Source organism: Pavona decussata, unplaced genomic scaffold (genome assembly GCF_977016875.1).
Source record: "Pavona decussata unplaced genomic scaffold, jaPavDecu1.1 SCAFFOLD_602, whole genome shotgun sequence".
Classification (NCBI taxonomy): domain Eukaryota; kingdom Metazoa; phylum Cnidaria; class Anthozoa; order Scleractinia; family Agariciidae; genus Pavona; species Pavona decussata.
Genome location: NW_028145860.1, coordinates 880,121 through 895,882, shown reverse-complemented (window position 1 = coordinate 895,882; position 15,762 = coordinate 880,121). Strand labels below are relative to the sequence as shown.

The 15,762-nt window shown below is 39.4% G+C and overlaps 2 protein-coding genes and 1 long non-coding RNA gene across 3 annotated transcripts in view; all 3 read left to right on the top strand.

The window, feature by feature from the left end:
* Positions 1-264: 264 nt before the first annotated feature.
* On the top strand, positions 265-5,389 carry LOC146449231 (uncharacterized). Its single transcript, XR_014860627.1, has 3 exons — positions 265-454; positions 3,332-3,516; positions 4,885-5,389. It is a non-coding gene; the product is annotated as an uncharacterized LOC146449231 (long non-coding RNA).
* A 2,543-nt stretch (positions 5,390-7,932) lies between these two features.
* LOC146449230 (calcium homeostasis modulator protein 6-like) lies at positions 7,933-9,580 on the top strand. Its single transcript, XM_085101687.1, has one exon. The coding sequence runs from the start codon at positions 8,091-8,093 to the stop codon at positions 8,895-8,897; it is 807 nt and encodes a 268-aa protein (XP_084957813.1). The 5' UTR covers positions 7,933-8,090; the 3' UTR covers positions 8,898-9,580.
* A 1,554-nt stretch (positions 9,581-11,134) lies between these two features.
* LOC146449229 (gamma-aminobutyric acid type B receptor subunit 2-like) overlaps positions 11,135-15,762 on the top strand; it is a 30,677-nt gene continuing 26,049 nt past the window's right edge. The window contains exons 1-5 of the mRNA XM_085101490.1: positions 11,135-11,644; positions 12,415-12,590; positions 13,709-13,846; positions 14,896-15,072; positions 15,544-15,645. Coding sequence (XP_084957616.1) covers positions 11,560-11,644; positions 12,415-12,590; positions 13,709-13,846; positions 14,896-15,072; positions 15,544-15,645 — 678 coding nt within the window. The 5' untranslated portion in view covers positions 11,135-11,559. The remainder of the gene's footprint in view (positions 11,645-12,414; positions 12,591-13,708; positions 13,847-14,895; positions 15,073-15,543; positions 15,646-15,762) is intronic.

Below are 15,762 nucleotides of genomic sequence, written 5' to 3'. Positions count from 1 at the left end.
AGCGGGTGTGAATTTTAATCAAGACTGAAATATCCCTTCTCTTTACCAAGAAGACTTAACGTGCTTCTGAAATTAATGAAAATATAAATCTTACTTTGAAACAGTTAATTGCCGAAGTTAGTTCTAGAGAACAAAGGCCGAATCAATATCCGTTTCTCACTACTTCTAATAACAAAAGGCTGTGAGTTTCAGACAAAAATTCTTGATGTTAGACCGATGTACAATAATATCTTTCATTAATTTTGTGACACTTGCTTTTTGTTTAAGCGGATCTATTGCCGAAAGGTTTTACAAATTGGGGAGCGTTAATGGAACTATCACTTTACTTCCGTAACTTTTAAGGCGTCGTCAGAGACGTCAATTTAAAAGCTTTCCTCTCGAGTAATGTTCATTTTAGCTACTTGGTTAGTGCGAAGAACTACTGAACACAGCAATATAAAAGGAGGTTTTATGAGTAAGTATAAAATTTAGCTGATAACAATCTAGATTGCTTGTTGAAAAATACTAGTTTTTAAATCATTATCTGTAAAGTAAACTTATTATATCGCTGTAGAACTAGTAATTTTTAGATGTCCGCTTGACGCATAAAAAAAAATAATATTAGGATTAAAGGAACGTCGCTGGAGAGAAGTTAATAGTTTCGGTAATGTATCAAAGAGAGCAAAAGTCAAAAATGGCTTTTAAAACCAGCACTCGCCAACCAGTAAATGAACTGATTCCCTTTTCATTTGTAAAAGTAGGTAGAAATTCAAAGTCAGCACTGACCAACCAAACCGATTCTCTTTCCATCGGTCTCGTCGATAAATTATCCTAAACAACTTCAATAAAAAAGGGAAAAAAAGGTAAAAATTCAATAACGTATACGGTTGGTTTCGATCTAGTAGTTTGTTATTACAAGAATTCACGCTTTTCGAATACTCCTTTGATTCAGATCTTGCTTAGAACGCGCTCTATAGATTGGCTACTGGCTGATCGCGTAATAACAATTATAGAAAAAAAGGTTCCATGAATCACCTTTTATATAACGCAAGTTCAAAAATATTAAAATATCGACAATACCTTATACATCTTATCATCACTTTTACCAACGCAAGATCAATAGTACAAGTCCAGAAAGCTCTGCGTTACTTTTGTATTTACACGATTTAGCAGCCTTCCATTGTATTCATATCATTGCAGGTGCTCGATACAGTCAAGTAGCCAGCACAGATAGGCTCATCAATCTTAATGCAAACGTATAAAACATATTTACAAATATATGCTTAAATTTTACGAAAAAGATATCCATAATACGGCGCTTTCTCAATGCAACTATAAGAGAGTAGTTTCTTGGCTGTCGGTGTCAGTGTAAATTATTTATCAGAGCCTAGCTCGTGCCATCTTGAAACACACTGCTGTTTCCAGTAACAACTAACAGAGTCAATCGTTATTGTCAGGGGTCCTTACACTGTGAAAATGCGCTGTAATTGGTATTCTAGTAGCTGTTAAATTCCCGATTTAAAGCATTATTTGCGTAAATCTTTCCGCGTAATCTTATTTCGTAGTCAGAATTCAGCCGCCTTGGCAAATTATAAATGGAACACCTGCTAGCATATTTTAGCTTGCAACGTACTAATTTCTTCGAATAACGTTAATATTAACGATTCTTGAAAGCTTTTCATTTTATCTCAGGAGAATTTCTTTAATTTAATTGACACACAAAGACTGTCAAGGGAAAATATCAATTCAAGAGGCCGGGAAAGATCATGATAAGCATTTTCTCTTGAAAGAGGTCATTCAGCGAAAAAGTTTGTAATACTACCACTTGACAGATCTTATTATTCGAGTCTTTCATTGATTTAAGAGAAAAATAAATCCTGACTCATAAAAATACCGTCCAGTTCACCAAACAACTTTCACGGAAGAAATTGTTTAGTATTCGACATTTTTATGAAATACAATCAATAATTTTTTTCACAGTGATTTCGTTGCGTGCGTCCCGGAAAAGTGCTATACAGTCTCTTGCTTTTCACTTGTTTTGATACGTATCTACACTCTAAAACAGTGCCATATCGTGTAATAATGCTTAGGAGCTTAGGGATTTCATCCACAGGTTGAAAAGTTCAGAACCACCTCAGTTCATTATAATAAAGAGTGCTACAGAAACTCACTGTCATTTGAATGGTGGCTCTCATATTGTTACCACCTTGCACAATATAAGAAACAGTACTACAGTAAAGAACTGGGCCGAGTTGTTGAAAGTTCGATTGAGCTAATCCTGGGTTAACGTGAACTTTGATTCGAGTATATTTACTAATCAGTAAGGATTTCTCCAAAACATTTTTGTCCCTCAGTTTTGCCTTAGACTTTTCTTAACCATTAGATTAAAATGAGCCTTTAAAATCATCTTTAATGAGCGAGTTGAAAACCTCGGTTAACTTTTAATCGTGGATTAGCGTTAATCGGCTTTCGAACAACCCGACCCTGTTCAGTAGCTTTCATTTGAATAGTCACTCTTCAGGATTTTATACACACACGCAAAAGTTAGAACCACCTCGTACAGCATAACGCACAGCACCACAGGAAAGTACTGCTCAGTAGCTTTCATTTGAATGGTCACACTTTAGGATTTCATCCACAGGCTAAAAAGTTATAGAACCATCGTGTACAGTGTTGCTTAATGTTAAAAGGGCTTCCTCCGCGGACTCAAAACACAGCTGTGAAACATAACACACAACACCTGCTTTCACTTCAAGTTTCACATTGCTGTTGTTTATTCTGTAAAAGTAGTCATCATCATCATCATCATCATCATCATCATCGTCATCTTCATCGTCATCATCATCATCATCATCATCATCATCGTCATCATCATCATCATCATCATCGTCATCGTCATCGTCATCGTCATCGTCAACATCATCATCATCATCATCATCATCATCATCATCATTGTCATCGTCATCATCATTATCATCATCATCATCATCATCATCCCGGCGTCATCATTGTTATCAATAAGTTGTGATTTTTGTGGAAGGTGATCTAACATAGAACAGTAGATCATTTTGGCATGGTAACTGACCTCCTTAGAACTGCTTCGATTGCTGGCAATCCTATCACCGATGATTACTGCCAATAAACTTTAAGTCACTGCTAAATGAAATAGTATATTTTTAGCCTCATCCACTTGCTCTTCGCTTTTGAATGAGCGAGTAATGCAAGGCACCATGCGTGCTATTTTGTATGATGAGAGAGACGTCTGGGTGCGAGTCAGGTATCTTTGCATAACGCAAACTCAGTGTTTCCCCACTTAACGACAATTGAATGATCGATGTTTGTTCTATTTTAGGTGTCAGTCCTTACAATATTTACCATGGTGACGATGAGACCGGTATTTCTTGTTCTCTTTCTCTTTGTCTTCGCACATGAAATGGAGGCTCGACCCAGGCTCAAACTTGGAAAGAAATTCAGAGCATTCCAAAAGTCCGAAATTCCTGTTGCCGAGTCGCCGAATAGCTATGATGAGTTAGAAAGGTAAAGAGGAAGGGTCTTTGGGTTAATTCTGCTCTTATTTTTTTGATCCATGTTTCACAAAAGGACCTTAAATTGCGCAGTAAGTACGTACCCTTTAAGCAGCATGTAATTCATGGCAAGGTTTTGGTGACTATATGGAGGGTTGGGTGACTATATGAAGGGTTAGGGTTATGGTTAGCATTATATGGGTGACTATATGGTACCTTACCATGAATTCCTTTAAGCCCTAACAGTGATCAGTATCAAATTTCTCCTTGTAATATCAATGCTTATTCAACCCCTGAGGTCACGAGAGTTAAGAATATGATCACGCAAGGTGAATTTTCTTGATATTTTAATAACCTCTCCCAAGTACTTTTATAAGAAAAGTATGAGGACAAGATAGGAGATTATGTTCTTTGATATTAGGGGTTAAAGGATTATCTGAAGTGCGATAAAAATTCAAGCTTGACTTGTATTCGAACCCAGTGATCTCTCAAGTGCTCTTCCAACTGAGTTCTTCAAGCCAACTGCAACTCGATGCGTTTTGTCCCTACGTCCACACTGCAAAGATCAAAAACGCTCTTCGGAGTAGCCTCCTACGCAGACGTTCTTAGGGGTTCGTCACGCGTGGAACGCGTGACGTGACGAACCCCTAAGAACGTCTGCGTGCGAGGCTATCTTCGAAGTAGAGGAATTTGAAAAAGGAGCCCGTGTACCTGAGTGTGGGTAGCGAAAATCCTCGCCAAGTCACAGACATCGCGCATGTGTCTATTGGTAGCATGCGCTGATGACTGTTTTAAAGTTTCCTCGTGATGTTTCCAAAGTATTCGAGCATTTTAATTTGAATGGGGGAAAAGCTGCGCAAACGATAGCACGGACGCGGAGCTTTTGGTGCGTTTTACAGTAAAAGACGTGCGCGTGCGCATTAGTGTAAATGGAGCCTAAAGCAAAGTGGGAGTCCTGGGAGAATTGTAGGCCAGTTTCGTTTATAACAGAGTAAGCTTAGGGTAGGTAACGATCCTATCAAGCTTCTCATTTTTTTTACCGTTCAGCCTCCGAGGAAAGTTTGTGTTGCAAACCGAAATATCGGGCTTATTTGTTATAATATATTCCAGTCGTTCTAGCCATTTTGTTTATTTTTTTTTTTGCCACCTTCGCCGTTGGGATCAGTCTGCCGTCTACATTTTGCATTTGAAATAATTTACTGATCCAGGTCTACAAGAGATCCGGCACCAATCATCGGTTTGTCGCTGTGGTCTTGTAGATTTTAGTTCTATATACTTAGCTTACTGGGCTGAGATTAGCATCAAATTTTGAAATTTGATGTATTAAGAACGTAAACAGCTAAGAAAGCTTGGTTGTCAATAAATTTTCTTTCCTTTTCAGTCTAAATACGAACATGGATAAGACACAAGACGAAGCTCCTTTGAATGACGAAAGAGTCGCAAGGGTTGTTCCCTGTCGATATTCCCCTATATGTATTACCGCGGGATAAAACATAACCAAACGGCTGCTGTGGATTTTAAAATAATGTGTAAGAAGTTAAATTTATGATATATACTGTTTATTGGCAGCAGTAGACAAGAAAAGTAATTAAGAATTGCGTCGTCATAGTTTCATACATGCCTGATTCATTTTTACTTTCTATGTCGTCAGCTGTGTTAAATTTTTAATAATATACCCTTGCTGCTGTTTTAACATTTAACACATAGTTTAGTCATGTCCTCAGCTGTTTTAAATTTTTAATCCTATGTTCTTACTACTTTTTAACATTGTACTTATATTTTCTGATTTGATCGTATCTTAATTTGTTAAGTGCAGTGGAATACATGTAAACTAGCGTTTTTCCAGGCTAAGAGTATATTGACTATAAATAAAGTCTACATCTACATCTGTGTATATTTCTACAATAAAGCCTGGTTTATAGGTACGACGCAAGCATAAGCACAAGGATGTTTACACCTGCGATAAGCATAAGCATAAGGTGACAAGCGCAGAAGCATAAAAATTAGCTGCCGCCATTTTGCAAATGGCAACGCATGAGTAGCTAGAACTTGTCACACTTACAACTTGTCACTGTTTTTCAGTTTCCTTTCCTTGCGCTTGTGCTTGTACTTGCGTCGTCCTGGTTTACACATACGACGCAAGCACAAGCACAAGAGAATGGAAATCGTTCCATTCTCTTGTGCTTGTTTTTATGCTTGCGTCGTTGCGTCGTACGTGTAAACCGGGACGGCGCAAGCATAAGCACAAGCGCAAGCACAAGTCGCTTATGCTTGCGTCGCACCGGTTTACACGTAGGTTGCTTGTGATGATGCTTATGCTTGCGTCGTACGTGTAAACCAGGATTAAATGTCAAGTTTCTCGCGCGTCGATTGGCTGGTAACTATTGTTTATAAGAGTGCAGCAATAAAAATGACGTCAGACCGAAAGGAAGATACAGATTTGCTTATGAAATAAGTAAGCACACTTTGGACTTATAGGTGGCCTACGTGCGGAACTTAACCGGGTTCTCAATGGCATGAAGTCAAGTCATGAAGTCAATTAGGATTTTACTTCTCCCCCACCTCCCACCCCCCCCCCCCCCTGGAAAAATTCTAGTCCATCGCACGATCCGCCGATGATGGCCGCTGTTCCTTTTACCATGCAAAATACCTTGCAAACCTGTCATAGCCAATAGGCACATAGAAAGCCATACATATAGCAAAAGCCGTCCAGCTAAACTAACAACGTTTTGTATGTTTGATTTGAAGTTTTTAAAAGTTTTCGGTGCGTTTTTATGAGCGATTTCAAGGTTTTCGTACGGTAAGAATTATGGGTAAATGTACCATTTGCCGTCCTTCAGTTTGCCACCCTGCATCTTTTGCCTACACCCATTTGTACACCTGGTAAGAGAAAGAAAATGTGGACTAACTTGTCTCGACAAAGGAGACATTGCAAAAATGCAGAGAGTAAACTACCATTAAACCAGTGACTAAACTGCGTGGGAATCATTCGCACGCGCGAAGCGAGGGGAGAACGGCAGAGAGAGTAAAGGAAGAACTTGGGGTCCCCCACGCTTCGCGCGCGCGCCCGATTCACCTCAACCCCACCCCCGTCTTTCTTTCCCATTCCACGCAGGCTAACCAGTGACCTATAATCTTACAAACGAAAGTCCATCACGTTAGCCACTACACTATTACGCCTCCGCTTAATTATGAAATAGTGTATTTAAAATAATCACAGTTTATTCTAAAACAGGGGCCTGTAAATTGAGACGGGTACAAAGTAAAAAAAACCAAAGAAACACAAAACAAAAACAAAAAAAGAAATAAACACCCTTGAATTCTCCACTTACTTTATAACTACACATCAATGATGCGGCTCTAACGGATTTTCGTTTCATTTGTTTTAGAAAAACACAGTGCAATGCTGCAAACAGCAAGAAAAATGATAAAAGCTAGCTTTAAATGTAACTTCAAAATAAAGTAAATCAAGGCAGTTTATATACAAAGGTTGTCCGTGTCCAAAGTTAAGCTTACTGTAGTTAATACTTCTTAGCTGCGGATACAGAGACTCATTCAAATGAAAGCTACTGAGCAGTACTTTCCTGTGGTGCAGTTTATTATGCTGTTCAAGGTGGTTCTAACTTTTGAATCTGTGGACGAAATCCTAAAGTGTGACCATTCAAATAAAAGCTACTGAGCAGTAATTTTACGGTGGTGCTGTTTGTGATAAAGTACAACGTCAGATCCGTGGATCGGATCGTTCCCCGCCGTCCCCTAGGCCCGCCACTGCCGGCATCACTTTTAAAACTTTGCATAAATATTGCCGTTTAATTTCCAGAGCTATACGTTTGTTCTTTCGTCTAGCGACCGTTTGTTCGCATATTTTAGCTTTTTACTGTGAAATTTTTACTTTTTTTACACACGTTTAATCCTTATTAACTGAAATTATATCTTATCTTTAATTTTGGGTGATCGTTCACACAAGATCAACCTCTTAACTCCCCTTTCAAACGTCATCTCACAGTTTTGTAGTTTCATTTCATACCGTTCTTGAGAAGAATTGTTTTCGTCGTTCTCCTAGTCTTTCTGACATTAATTTTTGCCCCCTTTAAGCTATCATTAACTCTTCACTAAACTTAGATTTTAACGTAAATGAACCTTTTTACATGCACTGGGACACATGCCGGAGATGGTGCGTTTGGTCACTTTGAATTCAGTATCTCAACTAAAATGTCTAAAGAGGCGTCCATTTTGAGTAATTCACGCACAACCAGTTGGTGGCAGGTCTAGAGAGGCCTGGTTTGACTCAGATACAGTCTGGAACTGATCTCGGAAAGACTCGGAACATTTTTTGGCGACCTCGGAAAGCAACAAAGTTGCTTTCTCAGATAAGGAGAGGAGTTTCTTCGGAGCCAAATTAAAGTTTTAACACATGAGATATAAAAGCAACACTCTTCGCCGCAGGTAACAGCGGGTGGCATTTTCGGACAACCAACAATGGAAATCTTCATTGTTAAATATTATTACTCGACCCGTAATGCAACAAAATTTTCAGTCGCACAAATTTCAACAGTTTTAATTTAAGGAGTTGGCAGTTAGGTAAGCATGACAGAAGCAGTTCCTAGTATCCCAAACCTTAGCCAGATGACTTCAGCTGGTCTGTTGTCTCTCAAAGACATTTTGAAGAAGGCGGAGCTTCCATTGCAACATGCTTTGGTATCGGGAGCTGTTTTTGGCTTAAAAAAAGCTCTGGATAAGCTGCTTTTTAAGTGCCCTGAAGAGAATTATAAATTGTACAGTTCACTGTTCATGTTTGTTCCAGTAGCGATTTTTTTCTGCCTTGCCTTAATGGTATCCAAGTCCTTCTGGAAAATTGTGTCTGGATGTTGTCTTCTTCCAAGAAACCGGCGTCGAAGTATTTGGAAGCGTTTGCGCAAATATGTGTATTTGTGCAGTTTACCACCAGTTGTGTGGCTTTTGTTTGTTTTTGTTGACGCCGAATTTTACATTTGCTTAAAACTTGGCCCACAAGAGCCCCGCCTCAGCAAAACTGACCCTCTTCAAAAGCCAGCACTCTTAACGGCTTTTCAATATGCCAAAGCAGAATCGCAGATTATAGCACTTCTTTTGCTAGCTGTTGTCGTTCTTTTTGCAACGATCTTAATTTCTGTGGATCGATGTTGTACAAAGGCAGATTCAGCCATTGATAGTGAAGAGGAATATGTTCAATATCTAGCGGAAGAAGAAATCAAGTTGTTTAACTCAAAGTTACAACCACTGGCCAAAGAACAAGCTAACGAGCAAATGGAAGCGCTCTTTGAGAAGTATAAAGATGTTAGCGACCCCGCGGAAAGGATACGATTGATTTCAAGGCAGATAGAGAGAGAGTTCCCCTGGGAAGCCGGCCGGTAACAACATCTGATGTGGTCAGTTATTGCAAATGAAAAGTTCAGAGATTTGAAAGGAGTTATTTCCAATGTGAAACCATCGGTTTCTGAAATTTAACGCTTTATTACACCCATTTTGAAGTCACTTGTGATCCTTGCAATCTGATTGGCTCTTAACAGTGCGATTTATTCCTAAATTGCACCATTTTTTTAAATCTAAATCGCATCCTTTCTTTAGCCCATCAAAATGGAAATGAAGTAACAAAAATAGAATGTAATATTGACAATAAAACTCTGCAATTTAAAAATAGGTGTAATAAAGTGGTAATTGAACTTTGTGTCGTGCAATTTTGGTCTGAAATCATGCTTGTGATTTCAATTCAAACTTCGCGCTGTGCGCTCATTCGATTTTGAAATCACGCGTATGATTTCAGACCAAATTGCACTCCACTCAGTTCAATTACCATTATTTATATTACGCTTATTAGTTGTTCAACGAACTTTAATAGGTGCTACTTATACTGTTACGCAATCAGTCGACACCATCGCCTGATGAAGACCAGCAGTATAGCGGTCGAAACGTTGCGATCCACATCTATGTGACTCAATCGTGAGACAAACCATTAACTCATCTATCATTTTAAACCACGATGACCAACACCTTTCATAATATTGAGCTTTTAGTTGTTCGTATGAAATAAAAATATCTTCTCGTCTTCTTTGGCAATCTTTGGTAGTCTTTGTAAGTTTCCGGTAACTATCATAAATTTTAAGGAATTGATCATAATCTTTCGTAACACTGTGAGACAATCTTTAAACAGTTATCGAGAAATGGTTATAACCAGTGTTGTTTAATAATGTTATAAAATGGCTATCGTACATAATGGGAATCCCCATATCACTGCATATCCCTCCCATTAATGGGAGGGGGGTGGGGCTACTCCCTATAACCATTATAGGGGATCCGCCCAAAAGGGTACCTTTTTCATGAAAATACAAAACTGAATGCAAGGCTGGCACTACGGCATAGGGCAGATTTATTAGTGGCCAATCTAACTAATCTGGCCACTGATAAAATCTGCCCTTTGCCGTAGTGCCAGCCTTGCATTCAGTTTTGTATTTTCACGTTCAAGTGACGCCTGGCACGAAGTCTTTCACAAGAGAGATCCGGCAAAATTACCAGCAAGTTTAATTCCTGCGTTGTGTGGACCTCTGCATTCAAAAGTTTTTTTTACCTTTTTCAGGTTGGAGGTATATAAAAGGAGGGGGGGGGGGGGAATTTAACGAGCTAAAGTTTAGAAAAAGGTAGAGTTTTCAAAATATCTCAAACAGATACAACGAGAGAGTGTCTCTCGTGTAGGTACGAAAAGGGTACAATTTTTGATGAAAGGTATATCGAAGGGCAGGAGCCCATTACAGTAATAGGCTCCTGCGAAGGGTTACCTTTTCTGTCAAAAATGGTATATTATAATTAACAAATCGACGGCAGTTTTCTATGGCAGGTTTCTATTGCCTTTACCATCCGGCCGTGATGAAACTAATTTCTCAATTTCGAAAACCGGTAAAGTAATTTTAAGCAAAACGAAACAATTACGGCTTTTGGGTTTCTTTTTTTTATTCCAATTTGTTTTGGAAAGTGTTAAGTTTCAGAAAGGCATTTAAAACCAGCTTTTTCGGCATTATGACCCAAGGTGGACCTGGTCTTTTGCGCATGCTCACCGAGTCCCACATGAATACTGAGTGGTCCGGAAATCGTAGTCTTGCACTTCTCACAAGAAAACAATCGTAAATTATTTTGACAAGTAAATTTAAAATGTTATGAAATGCAAAAATCTCCTCTGAATTACTTGGAGATCGCAAAATGCAAATAAGAAGGTCACAACCAGCGTATGTGATAAGGCATACCTCCCTATTATCAGTGTCTGTAACAACACGGCTTGTTGACAACCAAATTTAGTCATGTTATCTTGAGTGTCGCAAATCGAAAAAAATAGTGTCAGTCATACACACTTTGATCCATATTATAATTATTTTCAGTTAAATAAGCAATTGGACTGTTGCACAAGCGGTTTGATCAGCAGTAGAAGACATTTGATTATGATCAATTTATATAAAATATAGGTTCAGTCAACAAGAACAAGACTAAGGGGAAAGGACAACCAAATTTAGTCATGTAATCTTGGGTGTCGCAATCTAAAAAAAATAGTGTCAAGTTAGCAACTTCTTAAGTGGACTTCCGAGAATAAAATATTTCTATATGGATTTTCCTCGCTTTTCTTTAGTGGTTTAACGTTGTTTTAGTGTCCTTTTGTCTTTGCCGAATTGTGTCAATACCTTGTAGCGGAGTTTGGGTGTTTTAAATGACAGAATACACGATCCCAAAGTCCAACAGACTAAGTTTACACGGCAAATGACAACAAAGTGCTAAAGGAATGTTAGCACAAGGCTGACAGCAATTATCAACTTTGAGCGCGTTTGTGCTGCTGGCGAATTCAAGGGGGAATGTCGAGAACGCTACTTACGGACAAGGAGAAATGAAAATTGGTCTGCTGCAGAAGCATATTCTGTCTGCTGTACTCAAGAACTTCAGAAGATACTAGCAGAATCTGAGAAATGAACGAGTCAGACATCATTTTTATACGACAAACTGAAAGCACTGCCAGTTTGTAAACAAGTTAAAGCTGTGAATGGATTTCACGATGTTAAGAGTGAAACCGACTTATTTTTCTAAATTGCTGCAGTTCTGTCTGATTTGGCTTGCTCTTTTCGGAGGTAAGTTCTTAAGATTGTAGAAAATACTTTATTAACTTGAGACTTTAAAGAAGTGCCTTAATCGTGGAATTCAGAAAATAATGACGGTTTACGTTCTTCATTGATTGGATTCGGTTTACACTCACTGATTCGCAAGTCTCTCAACTATTTTGGCGTTTTATCTCACCCCTTAAATTTGCAGAAAACCTTTTTTTCTAGCTTTCCTTTTCGTTACTCCCTTAGAACGTTACCACTGAATCAGACACGTATACAAAAGCTCATTTTGTCAATTTTGTCAATAGTCTCCCGCATCTATTTACCCGACATACGCAAGTAATAAAAACCGTCAAAGTAATTACTTTAGATTAAAAAAATGTTTGCTTTGCCTCTGTGGAAGAATAACAAATTTATAACGCAAACTGTCATTGGCCACGTTTAATGCAAATTCTTGATAATTAATGTCACTGTACGATTACTATAAAGTCAAAGAGCTGACAAAGAACCAAGGCACCTTTTTCAATTTACCTAAAAAGAAAATAGTGGCAAAGTAGCAGTAGATCAAACCAGTTTTGCCGTATGTTATCATTAGAAGCTTCTTCCCTTTTGTTAATTCTCCCCTGCTTTGTAATTAACTCTATAAACCATCCAAAATAGGACAAACAAAAAGGCTGTCGTCCTGCCAGTGCTAGTATTTATTTTACAATTTCCGGGAAGAACTGAACATGTTTGGTTTTTAAACGTGCCTGTGTAAACTGGCCTAACGTTTAGTCAACAATATCTGTTTTTCACAGTCTTAACCGATGGAGTTAAGAATCTTACGATTGGGGCGTATGCCCCTCTGACCGGAACATGCTGGGGTGGTGGCTTAGCTGTCAAGATAGTGATCGAGTTGGCTTTGAAACAAGTGAACAACAGAACAGACGTATTACCGGGATACCAGCTGAATATGGTACTTAACGATACAAAGGTTTGTACAAAAGAGTCTGTGAAGGCTTTTATGATGGAGTTATCTTCGGTAAATTTCGCTAGTCTTCGGGTAATCTTCGACAATCTAGGAATGCCTTGGCAATTGCCTTTCGGAAATAGTCTTAATAACTCAAGACGTTTACTTTTTAGTTTTTGAAGAACCTAAGTCTATAACATTTTAAGCTCTTGGCGAGGGCATGGGAGTCGATGAATGCGCTTTAGAGTGTTTAGTGTAATGAGGGCGTATGAGAGTTGACGAGGGTACACAGGATCGAGTCCGTGATAAGCGCATGTAAGTTTATCAGCGTGTAAGGTATGACGAGAGGAAATGAGAATTAATAAGAGCGCATGGAGCTGATGAGTGCGCAAAAAAAAAAACAAAAAAAACAAAACAGTGTGGGGGCATGAGTAAACTACGAATAGTCCCGTATTTTTCACAGCGACAAAATCACGGTACGCGCGTGGAAAATCCCCCATTTTTGCGCGTGCGCGCTCGCTTTACTATCCCTAAAGCCCCGGCTAGACGATTTAACATTGTTGTACAACATGTGTTAGTTCAACAATGTTGAAAAGCCGGCTATAACTTCAACATTTGTGAAATGTTGGCCGAAATGTTTGATCGAAAGAAAAACATTCTTTTAACAAAAAATGTTGAACACACGTCATCAAACATCGGGTGTTAAACGTTTCAACATTGTTGAACTAACAAGTGTTGTACAACAACGTTAGATCGTTTTGCCAGGGCTTAAGAAAAATAAGCGAGAGTGTTCGTAGCTTAGCGCACGAGAGTCTACAAGAGTTGACGATGATGAGAGCCAAAGGGGGATGATGTATAAGGGGCGATGATAAGCAAAGGGAAGTTGATGGGAGCATTTTAAAGTCAAATGGGCGTTAAAAGAGTGCAGGAGAGTTAAGAGTGTGTGAGTATTAATTGATAAAAGTACACGAGAGTTGATATAGGCGATTATCGGAGGTCCATGTTAGCGCGTATGGGAGTTTGTAAGAGTTGATGAGAGAATATGAGAGTCTGTCATGGCTCAAAAATACGTTTCCAAGTGTAACACCGCCATCTATTATTTTTCACCCAGTCTTACCCATATTTCATTTCTGTGATTTTAGTGTGACCCTGGAGTTGGGATGCATATTTTATACGATCACGTTTACAACGAACCAACGAAAATCATGCTTCTGGGAGCAGCCTTCTCCCGAGTCTCTCAGCCGATAGCGGATACCTCAAAGTACTGGAACCTACTACAGGTAAACCTTGGTCATAAATAAAGGCAGGTTTAAACCCCTTAAACGTGTGATGCAAGAATAAGCATAAGAAATCCATGTGTAAAACGGGACAACATAAGCCAACCTCGTCTCCAGGCAACTAAGCCTTGGGAACGAGGTTGTGCATAACTACAAGACACGACTGAAAGTAAGCATCATCCGCCAATTTAGATACTTTTCATATTCAGGCACTACACCTGCGTCTGTCTCTCAGGCTTATGGTTATCACTCGTGTAAACATCCATGGATCCTTCTGCGCATGCTTACGCTTAAGCCCCCTGCTTGCATGGAGTAAACTATGATAAATCATTTAACTACTCCTACCTTTCATTGCAACACGCTGTCAAGATTCCACCATGATACCATAGCTAAAAAGTCTAAGAAAGAAGAAAAACTGCCGTTCTTCCGCTTTCTTCCAGTTGTGAAAGTCCTTTCACTCCACCGTTAGATTTATCAGAGTTCGAACATCTATTTCCCCTCCCCGCTTCCTGAAGGTTTTCAGTTTGTCTCTTGTAATTGTTTGACGACGATGCTGAATTTTGACAGGAAAATTTGGTTTCGTTGGCGTCGAATACTTATCTGAAACCTTTGAACCCTCTCACAAAGGATTGGTCAGATACGACTGTTACCCATTGTACTAGATCCCATATTTGTTGGGGTGTAGCTTTAGTGGTCAGGGCGTCGAAATTTCGGCCGAAAGATTCCGGCGGAGGATCCGTTGGGTTGAAGCAAAAAAGTACCGGGGGTAACACTGCGATAGACGAGCATCCCCTCCATGCAGGGAGGAGTTAGTAATATTCCTGCATGGTTGCGTCATGCTAAAGAAACCGGGTTACGTTCGGCCATGTAGGCCGCAAGTTAGCCCTGAAGTGCGACGTACGTCCTTTGTTGCATTCTTGTTGCATGATTTTTTTCCTGTTTCCTCCGATCGTTTACGGCTTCAAGTCTTGTTCGTTTATTCTTTCATTCATTTGCATGTCCCTTCCTCTTTAATTAAATCAATTCCCACTGCCTGTTTTCTGGTCTTTTAGGTGTCTTATGCGTCAACATCTCCAGTCTTAAAAAACCGAGAATTGTATCCTCGTTTTTTCCGCACGATTTCTTCGGATTCAGCATTTAATCCCGCGAGAGCAGCTCTGTTGGTTAAATATGGATGGAAAAGAGTTGCCACACTCCATCAGAACGATCCTTCAGGGATATTCTCACAGGTTTGTAAATAATTGCTGTTAAAAGCCTTCATGTATAATTTATGGGTGATTGCAGGAAAAGACTTGAAGCTTAAAGCCATCGCGTGTTTTCCTTAGTCAGTTGCTACCTTAAAGAGGAAATGATGTTATCCCGCATTAGGCGCGTTGTCTTGCCCTTAGTAGGTATACTTGTATAAATATGTTGTAGAAGGCCGTTGTGGAAGCCAAACAAAAGGCTGTGGGGTATCCCTGTGATGGACTAGCATCCCATCCAGGTGGGTAACTCTCCTAGTAACTTCAGTCATGCTGGGTATCCTGTGATGGACTCTAGCATCCCATCCTGGGGGAGTAGTAATACTCTAGTCACTTCACGCTGGGCGGAACAAGTAATTCTCCAAGTCATTTCATATGCTGGGTATCCTATGATGGACTAGCATCCCATCCAGAGGGCTGGTTCTTGTGACTTTACAGTTTTCATCGTCTTGTATTTAGGCAACGAAGAAACTTCACAAGCTTCTTCAAGAAATGGATATAGAGGTTGTAGCAGGAGAGAGCTTCACTGAAAATCCAGCGAACCAACTGGCGAACATCAAGGTAACACCAAGCACGAAAATGGCACGCGTGCGCATATATGACGTGATGCAAACGCAAGATGAAGTTTGGGAGAATTGGAAAGTTTATCTGAGCCCGAACCTAAGGCGGCGGTATAAA